General features: G+C 34.5%; 1 protein-coding gene across 10 annotated transcripts in view; it reads left to right on the forward strand.

The window, feature by feature from the left end:
* Nucleotides 1-18449, forward strand: part of LOC128229189 (centrosomal protein of 135 kDa-like) — a 31605-nt gene extending 13156 nt beyond the window's left edge. For 2 of the 10 annotated variants that reach the window (XM_052940921.1, XM_052940930.1), the window contains 22 exons: nucleotides 2498-2626; nucleotides 3111-3392; nucleotides 3848-3998; nucleotides 4748-5022; nucleotides 5399-5521; nucleotides 6410-6442; nucleotides 8552-8644; nucleotides 8996-9058; nucleotides 9554-9727; nucleotides 10011-10240; nucleotides 10551-10821; nucleotides 11101-11156; nucleotides 11417-11585; nucleotides 11872-11982; nucleotides 12330-12515; nucleotides 12875-13084; nucleotides 13403-13605; nucleotides 13933-14037; nucleotides 14699-14761; nucleotides 16284-16409; nucleotides 16989-17009; nucleotides 17584-18449. In XM_052940921.1, the coding sequence (XP_052796881.1) occupies nucleotides 2498-2626; nucleotides 3111-3392; nucleotides 3848-3998; nucleotides 4748-5022; nucleotides 5399-5521; nucleotides 6410-6442; nucleotides 8552-8644; nucleotides 8996-9058; nucleotides 9554-9727; nucleotides 10011-10240; nucleotides 10551-10821; nucleotides 11101-11156; nucleotides 11417-11585; nucleotides 11872-11982; nucleotides 12330-12515; nucleotides 12875-13084; nucleotides 13403-13605; nucleotides 13933-14037; nucleotides 14699-14761; nucleotides 16284-16409; nucleotides 16989-17009; nucleotides 17584-17710 (3201 nt within the window). In that variant the 3' untranslated portion in view covers nucleotides 17711-18449. Of the gene's footprint in view, nucleotides 1-2497; nucleotides 2627-3110; nucleotides 3393-3847; nucleotides 3999-4747; nucleotides 5023-5398; nucleotides 5522-6409; nucleotides 6443-7350; nucleotides 7384-8551; nucleotides 8645-8995; nucleotides 9059-9553; nucleotides 9728-10010; nucleotides 10241-10550; nucleotides 10822-11100; nucleotides 11157-11416; nucleotides 11586-11871; nucleotides 11983-12329; nucleotides 12516-12874; nucleotides 13085-13402; nucleotides 13606-13932; nucleotides 14038-14698; nucleotides 14762-15267; nucleotides 15338-16283; nucleotides 16410-16988; nucleotides 17010-17583 lie in introns of all 10 variants that reach the window. The other 8 variants (XM_052940928.1, XM_052940922.1, XM_052940923.1 and 5 more) reach the window with 8 other exon arrangements.
* The last annotated feature ends 1089 nt before the right edge of the window (nucleotides 18450-19538 follow it).

Raw genomic sequence — 19538 nt, forward strand, 5'->3', positions numbered from 1 at the left:
GGAGTAAAATAAGTTAAAGGCTGAGAGGAACTTGAGCCATCTTCTTTGTTGGATTTTTTCTAAACAATTAAAACAAAATCTGGCTGGTGTTCCCATCGAAGGAGACATAAGCATTACTACCAGTATTAAGTCTCAATTAAATGAAATTCTTCTGTTTTCTTTATGCAAGTTTACAATGTATATAACACTGTGAGTATCTCACTCCACAAGTCATGTCATATTTCATACAAAGGCATGCTATAATTGATATCATGACCAAGATTGTCAACAGAAATTTGATACAATTACTTTTGTTTTAATGAACATGTACTTAATTTTAAATATTGCTGAGACTATAAAATATTAGCCTTAATGTGGCGGTGACATTCCTACTACAATGTACCTTGAACGACTTTATCTCAAAATGATATCCCTTTATTGTTGCCCAATCGTTGAATTGTGATTTGATCCTTATAAAAGACAATATATATAGGCGTCTGTAGGGACATGTATATTGACATATCAAATGTCTTTAATTATTGGATTTGTAATTACAACCTTTTATGACAAGCTTAATACACACATAAGAATTAAGACTTCGTGTAGTGACCTTTCGAACCTTTGGAACTTTGGTTGTGTTAATTAGGAGATACATGGTATAGGGTTGAATCTTGGGAATTAAATGTTATCAGGTATGTACCAGTATAAGGTACACATTTGTATATTGCATAATCAATAATTGTTTTGTATGGTATGAAGAACAATGACTTTGGCATGGTCACAATACATTTATTTTCAATAGTAACATTTAATTTCCATCATTCAGCCACTGTGGATTCTTAAAGCGGGTGGGGTGGGCTTAGCTTAAATAAAACAAAATGAAAAAAGACTGATATATACAATGTATTTAATTAATATTTGATCATGAAATTGTTTTGCTAATAAATTTTACTGAAGTAATAGAGTAGAATTTTCAATGCTTAATTATTAAGTTATAAGTATACTTAAATGAAAGTCAAGTCTATGTCAACTTTCCCCTTAATCGTCTTACAAACACACTAAATGGGCAATATCAGACATTTTTACCACTGCATACAAAGATTTTAAAAACTGCTATTGAAATACCGTTATCAGAAACCAAAAGTTTATCCATTTGTAATCATCATATGCCTTTAAGTACTTATCTTTTCAATTTTCCAAATGGGCCAAGTTATCTTTGGTATTTGAGTTTGCGTGTGTTTAAAGACTGCGGGATCTTTTCAGATGTAAATTTTGTTTGGTTTTGGCTATAACACCACCGTCGACTTTGAACAAGTCTGGCCTTGCAAAATGGAAATCAAATTGCTCCTTATTTTTTTCCTGGTCTCTCTTGTGTTTGATTACCCTGTAAATGAAGTTCTAATGATATTTAAAACTGACAATCACATTCTTCCACATACATATTTTTAATACCTTTATGATGTGACATTAATTAATTGAATTATAGATCAATACCATTAAAAGAAATATTTGTCAATAAATGTCAGCAAAACATTTATTTAAGATAATTGAATAAGGATAAACATAACAAGAGAGCACTTCTGGAGTTTGATAACAAAGTCTACTTAAGTACCCTGTAGAAGTTATATTATATGCTTGCATTATTCAAATCCTATTTGCAAATAATGAGCCGTAACCCACTGAAAAACACACAACTCATGTCTACCAAAACTGCCCCATCCTTCGTTCTGTTTGTTGAGCCTTACCGTCTTTCTCATGGTGTGAGTCAAAATCGTCGTTTATTGACTCTCCTGTTGGTTTATTGCCCTAATCAGCTTTGTCACCAGGACAAAATGAAGACCCACAACAGATATGTACACTTCCCTGGCTTACTCATGTAAACATTTGTTTACAATGATGTGAAGTATAGTACTTTATTGTTTTGTCATTTTTTCAAGCATGTTCATGGAAGTTTTATATCAGTGACACACACACAACCCCACACATGGAATGAGCAGTACTTTCGAATTCTACAGATGTACAGCAAGAGCTTTGTGCATGTTTTTCAAAGATTCCAAAGTCATTTAGGTAATAATGATTATAAAGCCAGAATAAGCATGCAAGATAACTTTCTTGCAGTAAAATTAACTAAAAGCAGGTGATGCAATTGGAAAATTATTTATTGTTAATTTTGACTCCATTATAACAAACCCTTATGACCTATGTCTTAGATTGTTACAAATACTATAATGAGAGTCTTGAAGAGAGTTAGCCTTGGGTGAGGACTGAACCCAACCCTAACCCATCCTCGACCCTTCGTGAGGATAGAACCAAGCTCTAGGGTGAAGAATTGAACCAAACCCTCTGTTAGGGTCATCCCAAACCCTCAGAGGAGAATCAAAACAAACCTTGAGTCGGAGCAAACTCAACCCCTTAGTTTAGGATCAAACCAAGGACCTGTTATGTTTAGCAGCAAACAGCTGTGATGATTCCAATCCCTCAATAATGATATGATATAGATACAATTTTATCACTTCAGGTTGAAGGTCGTGATGAGGAGATAGAACGACTAAACAGAATGTTGGACGGCGGACGACCCTCGGATGTTGTGGCCCTGGAGGCCCGGAACAGGGCCAACGAGAGAATGATCTCACACCTCAATATACAGGTAAGAGCATTTTAATATCAGCATTCACCCAACCACACTCAAACAGATGACAATTATGTCATTGTTAAACTTAAATTATTACCTAAAGATTTAAGATGATCCTTACATGATATGGCCCATAAGGCCAGACATAGTGTCAAAGAAGTTGGAGAAATCCTACAAAAGATTGTGATTAAGTTCATTAAGTGACAATGTCAAGGCCATCATTTATGGAATAACTGTTTAATCATTGTATGAACAGATTGTTAGTATTTAGTATTTACACTCATTGTTTGCAACATAACAGCTGCTTCATCGATGACATCACTTGTTTCATGGACTTCATATACATTTTACCACTGTAAAACATCTTTTGACCAATCACAAGCATCATTTTTGTGTTATCAGATCTATTTTGAAGATATTGCAGTTTAAAGGAAGCTCAGTAGGAGATATATAGATTAGAAATAAAGTATAACCATTTTAAGTATATTTCGTATTCCAGATTGACTTCTTGCAACAGAAGAACCGCGAGATGGAGCGAAAGTTCCGTGACGCAGTTACCGACAGAAGTGAAATTGAGACCGACCTTAGCAAGGCTCAAGCCCGCATTAGTGACCTTGAACTCGATCTACAGAACGTAGACAGACATGCTAAACGGATTGAGACAGATAGAAATATTGTCTTGAAAACAGCAGACAAGGAAATGATCGAAGCGAAGGATGAGTTGGAAAAATCCCGACATGAGCTGGAAGACCTGGATCTTACAATCGCACAACTCAGGGCTGTACGTAGAATGTAGTTTATAGGATAAACTGATGGATCTTAATGAATCATTGCATTAGTTAGTTCGGTGACAAATATTTGTGAATTTTGACCAAGCTAATGATCAAATTTTTTTTGTCGTATTGTTCAGATCATCTGGTTTGATTATAATAATTTTTTAGCGTATATGGTCTAAACAGCTCGAGACTTAAATTTTTCTGGGTGCAAAGAGTTAGATAAAAGTAAAAATATTTTCAGCTTATTGGTTGGCCTCTGAAACATGGTATTGAAGATCTCTACGCATTGAGTTAGTTCTTAAAGTTAAGGGATCATTATCTTTTATCTTATCCATTCAACTTATATGTACATACCATCATTGTAAAAGAATTGAACATGTTATAATAGTTATATACTTGTAAGAAATGAATATTTTTCAAAGCGTCAGGACGTGATTTCATGGAAATATTATTATTTCAGGAAAATGAGCGGTTTTCAAAGGACTTAGCAGAGGCTCGCTCCTCGCTGACAACGAAGTCTGGAGACTTGATGAGACTGGAAGAACTTCACGATCGTGTGGCCGAGGACAAGAAACGACTCAGTCACAGGGTCAACAAACTCATGGCAAATGGTGCGCAATTTAAAACCTTTGATAGGATTTAAGTTGTTAATACTTCTTAATCTATTAATATGGTCAGAGTTGTATGATTTAAGGTTGAATTTGTTTGATATTCTTCGTATTTGTCCAAGTGTATGTCAAAGAGTGATTTTATGTCTGTGTTAGTGTTGTCGAAGCATAGACTACAAAATTCAGGGTAAAAAAAATAGTTAAAGAAGACTAAACATATTGTTTTCACTTGATTTCAATTTATTATATACTGGTATATTTGAAAATCTTGTGTAGACTGATGGTACATGATGATTTGTTAGTTTAAGGATATTTACTAGAAAGGGCTTTAGCCAGGTTTTAAAAAAGATAGGGTGCTGAAGATGAGGGACAGGGTGGTAAGGGAGGAAAGGGCACATTGATTTGGGCTGCGAAGAACTTCAACATTTTAAATTGGACCAAGAGTGTTAGGAATTGGGTTAAAATGAAGTAAAATTTGGTGTCAACTGGCAAATATGTAAATTTTGTAAGTATTTATAATGATATTATTTGTTTTAATCAAAACTACAGAAATATTTGACAGTCTTCAGTAGTGAACTCTTTGAGGGCAGAAAGGTGCACATGTTTGTCTCCATGATGACAGAATGGTGCTTCCAAAATGGACAGTTATTGTCATTCAATATGATTATACATATTACACAAGCCTTTGTCTAATAATCATAAGATTTTGTGTTCGACAACCTCTATAAGGAAAATTAATTTAAATATTACAGAGAAAGAACTGGTCCTGGAAATTGAGCGACTGAAGAGGAAGAACGTCCCATCTGGTACTTCAAAGAAGGGCAAGATCCCGAGCAAGCTCGACGCCTTTGTCCGCAGCGTAGAAGAGGAGCGCAACTACTACCGCGACCAGGCTGAGGCATTCCAGAAGATGCTACGCGGGGAGATTCCATCTCGACTCCCGAGATCTCGTACCCCATCTAGACCTTCATCGCGGTCTGCAAGTCCAGCACGCGAGATGAATGCCTCCGCTAAGGCTGACAAAAAGGTAGGGTTTTCAAATAGGAAAGGCAAGGGAATTTCATGATTATATGAAAAAATAATAATCAAAGGCAAACTTTTAAGTAGCACATGTGGAGAAAATTTTGCAAAGTTTAAATATTTGTATATTGTTTAGATTTTTCTTAAATGGTTGTACAGAGATAGATATGGTTTCATAAAATATACATGCATACTAAATGTCAAGAAGGGTAGAAATAAAAAGAATGTTTTAAATTCAAACAATAATTATTGTAATTGTTGTGCCTTTCCTTAGACAAAGGTAGATAATATGTCTTGTGGATCTTAATCTTTTTCGTCAATTTGGACTGTACTGCACAGTAATTAAAGGTAACTTGTTTGATAAAAGAGTATAAAATCTTCAGGCTGCTGCCCAGTATGAGGCCATCATGCGAGTTATGGAGGAAGAGAGAGATTATTACCGCACTGAATATGAGGCCCTGAAAATTGCCAAACGTGCTTCATCTGCCCGTGCTACGCCAACAAAGGTAGGTTACCCACCAATATTAGTTTTGATAGTAACCATTTTTCATGTAGTAAATGATACATTGGTACAATTTTGCCTTTTGGTTTAAAATGGTGTTTAAAAGTTAATAACAAAGTTTTGAATTTTGTTTGGTTTTTGGCTTTAACTGTAGAGCTTTTCATAAAAATTGCGCGACTAATTGCAAATTTGCTTATTGAATTTTATATAGAATTCTTCCCCTTTTCAAGTTAGGTCTCACTATTTCATTTTATTGTCTTGGGATAGTTTTTTGTCTTTTTCAATACATTTTATTAAAGATTCTCAAAACTCATTCATTCATTCATTCATTCATCATCTTTTTTTAATCTTTCATCCCCATCTTTCCTAGCTAAATGATGTCAAGAAAAAGAGTGTAAGTAATATAAGACCCTTATGAAGAAGTTGACACCCAAATAACTTAACTTTCCTAACTTTTGAGATTCCCTCATCTTAAAGAAATGTGAGAAAATGGCAAAATCCTTAATATTTACTGCAAGCGTAATTGAGTTAAAGCCTGATTTTGTGGTGGAATAGTTTATTAACACTTGTGTGAATTAATCTTTAGTTTCATATAGATTGGCTGATTTCTTGAAATCTAGACATCTTTGATTGTTTCTTTCAAGTAAAGATACAAATTAAAAAAAAGGAACCACATTACATTAGTTTATTACATCAATACAAATTTACATAGCTGGCATTCTTGGAAGCCAAATTTATCCAATAATGTCACAGTCAGATGCATTTGTTACGCTGTCCTGACATGCCTTGAGTTGTTCATATGAATATCTTACGAGTACTTTCATTTGACCTCTATGTACATGCAATTATTGTACACAGTTAAAAAAAATATTGCGTTTCCTTTCTTCACTAGCAACTGTTCAGCCCTTTTGAGTGGTATTACCCAGTAAGTTTCCGAACACAGCAAGGCATCATTGTCCCCTCCCACACACACACACACCTGTGTGGGTTTTGTCCCTTACATGTTTGTTTCCTGCACAGAGGTGACAGGGCACTATATGAGGGTTCATTACACTATAGTTGTAATTAATTTAAGAAGTTATAGCAGTATTGCATTGAACCAAACTGGCATGGTCCTTTTTAAAAAAAATAATATTGAAAGCACTCAGACAAATTGAAGTGATATTTGTTTGACTGATGGCTTTTAGGCTACAGAGCATTTTAGCTTGTAAGCTTGTCCATTTTTCAAAGACACAAAGTTGAGGTTTGTCATGGCTTTGGCATCGTTTTTATTTTAACTTGGTCATTACTAAAAAAAACATTCAAGGTAGTCATGGAAACTTGGTACACATGTTGCAAGAGACAATACAAATATGTATAGCAAGACTCTGGTTTTAATGATTGTTGTCCTTTTTTTACTCTGTGGCACTCTCACCTATCTTACTATCGACATATAAGTTTTCACTTGTTCATGAAGAATCAGCACTAAAAAAATAAACTCCGAACTTTCAATATTTTTTAAAGCAAATATACAGTTTTTAACTTTAATATTGTTAAATAGTATTCTACAAGTCCATTAGTAAACCCTTAATCTAAAGGCATTTTTCAAAATACTAACAAAGAAGTTCTTGTAACATTTTCAGACTTTGATGGCAAAGGTAGTACGTAAATTAAAAGTATACAGGAAGTGCCATGCAAAGTCTTTAAATTAAACAAGTGTTTATATGTTAGTTTTTTGGGGAAAAAATCGAGACCAAAACGTCAATTAAGAGTTCACTAAAGGATTTGTACATACGTATTCCCTGAGGAAAAATGACGCTGACAGATTAACTGCGACTATAAATTATCTGATAGGACACAAACGAAAAAAGAAAATCTAAGAGAACAGTGAGTATACCTGCTTTAAATCACTGCCGAGCTTATTTCAAATGCTTCACAATTTTGTTTCTCATATGATTTAGTATTTGAATGTCTGTGATGTAATGTAATGTCATGTAGCTCTTTTATTTGTTAAATGTTAGCTTGTTTATGGGACTGCAGGTTTTCTCTCTATCAACTTGTGTAGAAACATGTATGTTGTGGTGATGTCTTCATGTGTTTTTCATACAGCTAACATTTTGCTGATCCACTAATCTAATATGACCAGATTTTTTCTCTTGCTAATTAATATGTAAACTTACATTCACATTGAACTTTTTTTGGTGTTCAAATTTCCGAGTACAGAGAGAAAGACAACATCATTAAAAGTTATAAACATTCAAGAACTGTTTTGATTTGTAATAAGACACTGTTTTGATTTGCAATAAGACACTGTTTTGTTCTGTAATAAGACACTGTTTTGATTTGCAATAAGACACTGTTTTGTTCTGTAATAAGACACTGTTTTGTTCTGTAATAAGACACTGTTTTGTTCTGTAATAAGACACTGTTTTGTTCTGTAATAAGACACTGTTTTGTTCTGTAATAAGACACTGTTTAATTCTGTGACTTCTCTGAGTTACAAAAATAGCCCTATTAGAATTGTTGTAATAAAGTAGACGCTGCATGACGTGGTTTATTGTTACATGTAGTGTAATGAAATACTTAGAAACTAATTAGCAATTAATAAAAAAGACATGCTTAGATTGGCCAATGTTTCAAATGGGTTAAAAGATAAAAAAGAAAAACTGTTAAACTGCTTGTTTGTCTATGCATGAACAATAAAGTTAAAATCGAAAGAAGTTGTTTACACTCCAAGTTAAATTAATTAAGTGATTGCTTTTAAAGCTGCTAGCAGCGCTGAACTTGTTGGTCTTTGATGAAACTGAAAAGATTCATTCTTTAAGATCTTAAGCAGATGACCATGTAACCATTTCCTCATGATTTTACAAAGAACGCTTAAGGATGCTATATGTAATAAAGATATGAACTTAACAAGCTTACAGAATGAACCTTTTATTGAAAGTATTACATGTGCCTCAGCTTAAACTGTTTTAAATCATCATAAAAGCTCTTTGTTCAGCCCCTGACCACCCCTGTATGTATGTATTTCCTTCATTGTTGTTATATGTTACAGGGTCTGTCGGAGGAGGCAGAGATTGTGAAGCTGACCAAGGAGAGGGATGAAATGAGACAGCTCCTAGACAAGTTTGAACGTCACATGGCAGAGGTATTTGCCTGCATTTGCTAACATGAATATTCATCAAGTTTGTGCTCTTACTCTGTTTTATAAAAAAAATTATAATACAATGATATGTTACCACTGTGTGTTTAGCAAAAAGCATGGAGGATGGTGTCTGCATAGTGGCTGAATTGTCATTGTGCAAAAACAAACTTTTGTTGGCCGTAACTAAAAAAATGTCTTCAAAATTATTATGATTATGGAAATAAGTGCACTTTCACAATGTCATTATGCAAAATTTATATACTGCATAAGTTATGCCCTTGATTAAATGGAAGCCTCAATACTCTTGTTTTATATTTAGGGAAGTTTTGCTAATGTTGGATGTGTATGTTACAGATCCAGGCCAATGTGAAGGTTCTTACTGGAGAGAGAGACAAACTGAACCAGATGTATGAGGAGGTAAGTGTCTGTACTTCAAAAACACGTTAAATGTTGAATTTTTTAACATTGCAGATTATATATGTTAACTTTAATAAGCAAATGTTTGTTTCTAAGTTCTATAGAAAACAACGTTGGACCGATTGTTCAGAACTTTGTTTAAGTCATCGTTGTTCACTTTAAACCTTTACTGCTCTGGAAATTTCATGAAAACACACGTGATTTGCAATATTTATAACAATACTTAAGAAAACTCTTTAAAATAGCAGTTCTTGTTTTATTTAAACAAGAGCGCTCCATAAATATTTCACCTTTAAAAGTAAACAAAGATATCTTGAATCCTTTTAACTTAACTTGAATCAAGTGCTGAACAGTCTGGTCAGTGTTTCAGAGAAAAACAACTAGAAGAAACATTTTGTGCTTATTTGAATCCAACACAGACACGCTTACCAAACAATTAAACTGGATATATTTTGAAACTTTACCATCTATTAATGATTCCTTATGCTTCCCCAGGCCAAGGATGAGCTTCACAAAGTTCGACGAGAGCTGGTTCGCTCACCCAAGTCTCCGAAAACATCTCTGGCAGCTCAGGCAGTTCTGAGACGTGTGGAGAACGAGCGGGATGATGCTGTGTCGGAACTTCGCAGGATGACCACTGAAAGGGACAGCCTCAGGGAGAGACTTAAGGTTTGTAAAATTTGTATTCTTAGCCAGCAATTTATAATTATGTTTAGTAGTATTATCTGTGAGTAGACTGCAGCATTAGGAATATTCAAAGACACAAGAATTTTCCATTCAATTATTGCTAACCATTTAATTTCAGTTATTGTTGTTTTTGTTCAGATTGATGAGTTTATGTTTTGAAAATGTTGAACCTATTTTCATGCAAAAAGCAAGAACAAATCAGGCCTTTGCCTGTTACTTTTAACAATAATTCTACTTTCTCAATATCAGAGTGCCTTCATTCTAGATTGCCACAGAGGTATCCCTATCTGAAAAAGCCAAGCTAGAACAGCGTGGGGAAGACCTGGAATCCGCCCTCCAGCAGGCCGAGAGTGAACGGGGTGAGCTGATTATGCGCGTCACCACCCTCAAGGAGGATGTTCGCAGTCTGGAAGCTCAGATTAAGGACATGGCCGGTAGATTGTCCGAGGCCCAGGATGATTCATCGACCAACAAGTCTAAGGCCACTCAGATGAAGTAAGTAGGGAGTGAGTTGCTGTAACAACTAGGACACCCTTACAGCATTAGATAGAATCTCTAAGCTTTTTTAACAAGGACCTCAACATAATGAAACTTAATGTTGTAAAAAAGAACTAAAACTGTATATGTTTTGTTTTTTTAGATATTTATGTTAGGAAACCTATATACATAACACATTGACTTTAAATCAGCGCAGTAAAGGCAGTTTTAAAATATATTTTTTATTGAGAATCTGTTTTTAAAAGGAGATCTTGGTAACAGGGCATTATCTTAATGTATCAATAAATATTTCTCAATTTTTCTCTAGGATGTTGGCTGAGGAGACAGATCGTGGCCTAGAGGAGACCCAAAAGCGTCTTGCCCGTCGCGAGAGTGAACTTAATGCCCAGGAGGAACGATGTGCCCGACTGGAAGAGAGAATTGGGGAACTCCAGCGTGTTATTGCTCGCTCGGGAGATGAGAATTCTGGGCTTCGCGGAACCATTAGCCAGCTGGATCGAGAGAAGGATAACCTCCAGATAAGCGTGGATGAAAAGACCGAGAAGGTCGCGAACCTGAATGAGGAGGTCTTGCTTAAGGTGGGTATTGGGCATTTATGAATGGTTTTGTATAAGACCATCATCAAAATTATTATTGAAAATCTATTTTCTGCGTAATAAACAGGAAGATTAAGTTTTTCTTTACATTTACTCTATTTAAGGGACATCATGTACAGTAAAAAATGTGCTCTCTTTTGGTGCAGATTTTAATTTTTCAGTGAACATCCTAATTTAGTTCATATTGCTTTTATCAAAGGTTTACAGCGGTCAAATACTAAGACCTTCACAAAGTCATTATAAGACTATTTTATTTTCCAGGAGAAACTCATCAGTGACTTGAAGGTTCGCATCAGTGAGTTGGACGCCCAGCTTGGGTAGGTATTTTATGATTATTTAAAGAGTGCTAAGTATCATGAAAAAAATCAAGTTTGCATTTATAAAGCCAGAAATGTTTTTTTTAACTTGTAAAAATGTAACTTTGTGATTTTTTTAGCAGAAATACAAGGTTGTTTGTTTTAGGTATTTGCCATTTCCTTTTCCTAACAGCACCAGTAAGATTCTGCCTTCAAAGACGTTTCTATTTGATAATTGAAAGCCAAATTGATTTTAGTTAAATTGACCATAATATCTTCAGCCATGCCAATGACAACATCAACATGAAGGATCGTGAGCTGAAGTCGCTACGTCGCCAGCTGGACAGCACATCTGATGATCTCAATGAAAACTCTCGTGGGAAGGAGATTGCTCTGCGAGAAAACAGGAGACTTCAAGATGACCTGTCAGTTATGACTCGTGAGAACCAGGTATGTATTTAAGATAATGCCAAAGCAATAAACAAGAATTCTGACAGAAAAGGAGATTGCCTAAGAAAAATGAGAGAATCTTAATTGACTTTGTTTTTCTAAATGGCAGTGTATTTACAATATGTTATGTAGTTTGAAGAAAATGCAACCATTCGAAACTTAAAAAAAGGTAAACTCAAAAAAATAAACTGGTTCAAGGGGGGAAAAAGGTAACTGGTATATCTCTAGTGTTAAATATATCCGCTTCATAGAAGAATTTTGTATTTATATTTTATTTCTTACTCAGAAACTGAACCAGGAACTCCAAGAGGCCTTGGAGGACAAGGAAGGTCTCAAACAGCAGGTTCAGGAATACATCCTTGAAGTGAGACGGTTTGAGGATACTCTCGCTAGCAAGGTGCGTAGTGTGCTTTAGATATATGTGGTTAAGGAATACAAGGAAGGTTTTTATTTGTTATAAAGAAGTATTTAAGATCCCATTACTCTCAGAAATGAAAGATGCAGGAAAGTGTGATGTAAAGACTATGTTTACCACTGGATGTAGCAAATGGTCAATGTTATTTCCATGTTAAATGATCTCCTGCTTTACTTCTATCCTTACCAGGATAAGGAGTGCTCAGATCTTTAAGACCTGTACTGTTCACTATCATTGAGACAAGCAAACCCAGTCTATCACTCTTTTACACCCTTCATTGTTAAACCACTTTTACCAGGTTATAATTGTTTTTTTGCTTTATTTTTCAGGAGAAGGAGCGCTCAGACCTCCTAGACCAATACCGAGCCCTGTCCTCGGAGGCAGAACAATACCAGACTGCAACCCACCAGCTGGAGAGTGATGGATCTAACATGAGACTTGAGATCATGACCAAGGACTCTGAGCTCCGCAGACTGAGAGACAAGGTCGATAACCAGGAGCGAGAGATTCAGGAGGTAGGGGAATTGAATGGAATCAGAAATAATATGTGGAAAACAAAAACAACAGATTTGCTTCAGTGTCTTAGATCAGTGTAAACCAATCTGACAAGTCAAACAAATATTCAGTGTGAAAAAGGGATCATAGGCATAAAATTAGATGGCTATTAGGGACTGGCCTCTCAGAGAGTAAATCTATGACCTCATTTGAATAGGATGTGTACTCTCATTGAATTTATAGGAAATATTTTTGGTATTTTTCTGGCTTTTAGTGACAAAGAGTAAGAGTTCATGATTTAAACACTGATTTTACTATTTAAGCTCAGGTTACAAAAACATGTTAATTTAGGTTTCTAAAAGGTTGAATCTTGTTGCAGCATCTGAATGCCGAGCAGGCCTACGAGCTCCAAGTATCGAACCTGACTCGCTGTTTAGCAAACCTGGAAGATAACCTGCGCCAGACAGATGATGATAAGAACACACTTCTCTCCGATTTGACTGCCGTACGGGAACTGTGCTCACGTCTGGAGGGAACTAAGGAATCTCTACAGAGGCAGCTCACTGCTCTCACCATTGATAAGGAATCGGTTAGGAACTTGTTTTAATTCCTGTTTGATCTTTTGGCCATTCTTAATTACTTATAAGATGTTGGACCAATGTTGTTAACTACAAAAGTCTTTGTATGGTACCTTTTTATTTAGCATGAAGCCTTAGTATAGGGAAAATTCACTACATATTGTGTATACAAAATGTGCATGAATTTTGGAGATAAATCTTTACAAATTTTCTTTAGTGTTTGTGCTATATATTTAAATTCTCAAGCTGTCACCCATCCTTCTACATATTTGTACATGTATGGAAGAAACAACTAAACCTCACTGTATTTTTGTATTGAACTTTTCCAGCTGCAAGGCCAGTTCGATGATATCGCCCAAGAAGCGGAGCTGTACAAGAGCCAGCTGTCATCGGAGCGCCACACAAACAAGAACCTGGAATCTCTGCTACAGAATAACAGGGAGAAGGAGTTCACTTCACAACTGCAGAACCAGGAGCATGGAGCTGAGATACAGATGCTCAAGGATAGACTCTCACTCAATGAGAGCAAGATGTGAGTAGCATGGTTTACAGGAGTATTATTAAGGAAGGTATCAAAGGTCAAGATAGGGTACTGATTTATGTAGTGACTCTTATCAAATAAAATATTGCCAAGATACAGCGGCAGGCTCCGACTCGAAATAGGGTGATTTTAAAGGGAAACAGGATCAAGGCACTGATATACAGGTGCTGATAGGAAGACGGTCAATTATTGGAAGCAAGAAAGGTGGTTAAATATGGTAAGTTTGTGAGCTCCATTTCCTGTTCAGTTCTGTGGAGTTGATCAAGTGAAGTATATCAGTCATCCTGCAGTAATGTCATGTTTTCTTCGCGTTTGCAGTCAGAGTCAGAGCCGTGAGATCGCGTCCCTGCGCACCAGAAATGTGGAACTGGAGGGAGATGTGGAGCGACTTAGGAGACAACTCACCAGCGAGAAGTTTGAAAGGTAGGAGTGACCTCTGGGATAGATTTTATATAAATGTGACCAATATTGTTATCGAAGACATTTGATTTGAATCGAGGGCAGTTTAACATACAATGTGGATTTATTTTTGCTTAACAACAGCTCACTAGTGATAAGTTTAGAAAGGTAGGATTGAAATTGGGATGGATATTTGATTATGTTGGCAACTGCATTATCGGGGATATATATTAATTACTGTATGAGATCATTTTTCCTTGTATAAATTTTGATATTTAGGTATTTAATGTAAGGTTTGTGTTCACAATTATTATTTTCAGTTTGTCTCATGAAATTACTTAGTATTATATTCAAATGTCTTCATATGACAAAATTCGTCACAGTGTTGAGTTGCCGAGTTCCCAAGTAATAACACTCACATATTGTTTTTTCCTACATAACATTGAATTTTCAGTTGTAAGGTTATTTATTGATATTGCAGTGTTTGTAGGTTTTGCCATGCTCATTTTATGTTTTTGTAGAGCAGACTTAAATCTTAAGCATTTCTGCTAATATAAATATTGAGACTAAGATTGAGTGCTCACTTAATAAATAATCTTACATTGTATATATTATGTTAATTATGAGTTTGTCATTCACAAATGGTCACTCATTTGTATATCATGTCCATAACATCATGTTATAGTCTCCGAACTTCGTCTGGCGCTCGCAGTCTTACTATCATGTCCTTCAATGATGGGGGAATTCAGTGAGTGGAAATGTAGAGAATAACTTTTTCCATTTCTTATTATTTTTTTTCATTTATCTTTGACACCTGTTAGAAGGGGTAACTGTGGTTATCTATGGTGTCAATTGTTGATGCTTTTCCATCTGTTATGGGATTGGTAGAGATTACCAGTAATTAAGCAGGGTGGAGTCGGCAGAACTAGTGTCAAACTTCCTTATTCATTAAGATTTTAGAAAATATCATGTGGCTAATTTCAGAAAATACCAATGTCAGTATGTACGTGGCTCAATACCATCTCGCTTTTCCTCCCTTAATTTTGACTGACTTAGAAAATATATCATTAACATGATGTTTTGGCAGGTGGGTAACAAAATTATAATGTCATGTATGAAGTTGTTGAGCTGCAATTCATAACAGCATTGATGGTAATTATCAAAGGCAGATGAGTGAATTCATTAACTGGAAATATAGGTTATATTTCATTGCCATAAACTTCGGTAACCAATCCCTCTGCTATGTTATTTTAGGGAAAGAGAGCGATTCAATAACCTGTATAACAATTATGACAGCTATAAGAGCTGTGATTATGTGACACAAGTAAGAAGAAGTATACATATTAAGTAAAAACTGCATGACAAGCTGTATTGTATATACTGTGGTTGGGGGAAACATGCTTTATATCTGTGCTTCAATTTTGCATGTTGAATGGTTATGGGGGTAAATGTTGAGTATTGCATTAAAAGTAATGATGTATTTATTTCATTTTTATTTATTTATATTTTTGTATATCATATATTAAAAATTGAATGGGAACTGTTTCAGTATGCTTACTAACTCATGTATGTGTCAATATGTATGTTCATTATATGTTGCCAATGTGTTTGCAAAAGCATTTGGGTGCATAACTTTCCTAACTGCATCTTGTGTTTGTTTCATATGCTATTGGAATAACAACAGTGTAATAAAATTTTCAAGTTATAATGGTACTTCAGCCTTTGGAAGTATTTTTGCATGTATTTGACTTTTCCAAGCTGTATTATTCGATTAAATAATGTCTTTACTTTTGTAGGATTTATTTTATTTTTAATCTGCTCTCATTAAGCATAGCATTTAAGATATAACAGTTTTTCTAAATTTCTTATTTTGTATGTGCTAACTTTGTCATATGTTGACTGTAAGACATAATATGTGTATTTGTTGATAATTTCCCATGTATATAGGAGACGTTTCCATCATGATTTATTCCCATTTTGTATTCATTAGTTGATATTAACACAAGCCCGGAAGTTCTGCACTGATAAAATGTCTATTGCTTTGCACAACTTTTGGTTTTGTAAGTAGGGCTTGTTAGAATGCGGGCTTTTTTACCTAAAAGTCTCATTTCAATGATTGTGTATTTCTGTGTGGTCTGATTCTGTATTTCAATATGGTTAAGGTATAAAAAGGCCAATTTCCATCCACTTCCATAATTATAAATTAAACTAGCTGATAGTGGTTCCCACCCTAAATGAAGTTTGACTATTGTGTACTGCTGGTCTTTCAGAGAGAGAGCGGTTCAGGAGCTGAGACGTCATGGTCTGGTGCCCCCACTACCGACACTGGATTACTCGAGCAGCACTCGCTACAGGTCCACAAGTCCCGCAAGGTCAAGGTCACGCAGTCCTACCAGGTACACACACAACTTTTACATGCAGTAAAAATCTTCTTGTGTGTGTTTGAAAATTTTCTTTGACAAAGGTATGAGTGAAAGTTTATATAAATAAGTATGTGCTTCAGTTAGGAGAGCTTGCACATTTGTTGAAATAACTTTGTAACGAGGCTAACAGTTCTAGTGTCGGCTGTCTGATATCTTATTTGTGATCACATTAATTAAAATTGATTGAACTTTCAATTTTCTCATGTTTAAATGCAAGTTCATTTAGTTTTTTAAATTTTAAAAGGTGTTGTTTTTTCCAATTTTGAAAAAGAACGTACTATGGAACTGTTTTATAAAAAAAATATTTTAGTAATCCTGCATCCTTCACCTCAATATTGAATTGAATTTTTAAACTTTCACTCATATACATTTTTTTTTCATCAATTGCAGATTTTTATGCTGTTTTATTTTTTTGTTATTTTGTGGAATTGTGACATTCTGATTTAACATGCATGTTTCCTGTATTAACTGCACATGAGATAGTGCACCTAGTTGTGTTGCACAGTGATTCATTATTCAAACAACAACACTTCCATCCCTAATGCATTCAAGATGGCGAACATTGGAACTGAGGTCTGTATTTAATAAGCATGATAGATTAGAAATATTGAAGCATATAGATAAGTAGATTGACAAACAAAAGACAAGATTGTATATAGTGAGTGCACATAGTTTTCACATATACACAGATTAGACGTACATGGTGTATGCTGAAAATATGCAGCACAACTAATGGTTACCAATACCTTATTAACTGATGCACAAGGTGTTCTTCAAATTATTTTTGTGTATAGATTACCAGTGTTTGAAATTATAATTTGTCTACAGCTTCTGTTAGTTGACCCAACCAATAACAATAACAAGTTAAGGCTAATTTTCAAAATGGATGTATGGAGAATTTAAAAAAGTGTACCCAGTAAATGATATATTTTCAATCAACAATAAGATAATGGTGTAAGGGTCAGTAATACATGTGTATATTAATTGATTGAATCAATGAATTATTGATATTTTCTATATTTCTATGATTGAATTATTTAACTTTTCAAATATTGAAATGTAACGAAAATGTTGATGTAGAAATTTGGCCTCTTTTCAGTCATTTTATTTTGCAATTTTCACAATTTGTTATTATTTTGAACATCAGCAGGTACAGGAGCCGTAGCCCGGACACTTCCTACCTGAGTTCTTCCCGTCGCCGCTCACCAGAACGTAGCGGCCTTTCACTTGAAGATGACACCACTGCCAAATCTTACAACTCAGATCTGCTTTGATAGGACAGCAACTTAACTACTTCAGCCAGCGATATTGCTTAGCCAACCATTGTCATGTATCAACTTTGATTATTAAAAATGTATAAATTTTATGTATATTCAATACCAAGAACTGAAAGCTTGTATTTACGATGTTTATAATAAGAAAAATGGTTATTTTGGATTGATTTCTTTTTATTCCTACATTGCAACTTGTAGCATTTCTTTCGAGTTACATGTTATTACGTAACAAAATCTTTCATAACATTAAAAGTAATAATTAGCATGTGTGTTACAAATAACATCGAATCACATCAATTTTCTAACGCTTATATATTTGACATATAAGTTGTCATTTTCATCAAACTGGAAAAACTTTTTGCAGTTTTCCTTATGTGCGAGCCCTTCGTATCAAAAAAGCATTATTTGAATTGTTAGCACATGTTGTGGATGTGGTTGGTTATTTTCTTGTTTTGCATGTTTGTTAAGATTCTGCCATGAATTTTCTTCTTTTCTTTGACAAACTTATATAATGTATGTTATGTTACAACAGAATTGTGCTGGTTGTATTTATTTTTTTTCGTTCTTGTCTGTGATAACGTATAAAGTTGCTAACGAAATATCTAGTTTTACCAATGGAGCTAGTATGAAAATGAGTATTATATATGTCCACCATCTCTGTTTTTAATTTGTTTCCTGCAGGGATCACAAAGACTGCCACCTTTTATGAAACCTGAAACTGTTTCCATATATGATATAAACTTTTTTCGTCTTTCTCACTGTAAAAAATCCTTCTTACCGATCCACTCAAAATTCGTCCAATGGGAAGATGAAATCCTCCAACTTCTAATCAATTGATTGATTTCTCTTTTTGAGATATATGTACTTGCAAATATTCTCATTTTTCAATATACCACTCTAGAATTTGAAGGAGAGACTGTGATATGTAAATATATACCAGCTGACATTTATTTACACCATATTCTGTATATACCAAAAGCTGTATCCTCCATATGCTTGGATAGTTCATGTAGCGATGCTTTTATTTATTACCATAACCATTTTCACTATCTCATATTCATGATGCCCTCATTTTGTCTAGCTATTGAAATGTGAATGATAAAAATACAAAGTGAATGAGACAAAAAAAATTGATTTGACATTTGATAGAGAAGAATTGACGTGTATATATTCATCAATACCTGTCCTACCTGTCCTTATATATTAACATAATTATTTTATTCAAGGATGAAATTTAGTGCCTTAGTAATGAAGTTTCAAATTGTTAAACATAGATTTACATTTCTATAAGTTGGTTACTGTAAATTGAATATGCATTGAAGATGAAAGGACATTATTACCTATCACATGTACAAACTTAAATGCTGCAGACTTAGTGCAAGACAGTTGTATCTCAAAATTGAATTAGAAAGCATAACAGCAGTCTTGTGCCGAGCCCTTGCTGTATGTGTTTGAAGTTGCTACTTTTGAAGCAATTACTTTGTGTTATTAATTAAGATCTTTCGATATCACAAATTCATATTAAGAGTATCAATTTGCCATTCCATTTGTCAGTGTTGTTTATGTGATAGTATATGTGCACTAGTATTACAATACCAATAATACTTATAATACAGATATCCGTCCAGAATTGTAGTTTTTATTTGGGGTTTATTTATTATTTATTTTACAACTGTGTAGATAAACTATACTAACTGATCTTATGTATATGTTTGTATGTATGGTTCCTATTTACATGTAACTAATGGCTTTATTTCTGTTTTAATAATGATAATTGTCAACGCTTCTTAGAACAGACTCTGAATTTTACTGTCCTCACTTTTTCTGT

This window comes from Mya arenaria, chromosome 3, assembly GCF_026914265.1.
Source record: "Mya arenaria isolate MELC-2E11 chromosome 3, ASM2691426v1".
Taxonomy (NCBI): domain Eukaryota; kingdom Metazoa; phylum Mollusca; class Bivalvia; order Myida; family Myidae; genus Mya; species Mya arenaria.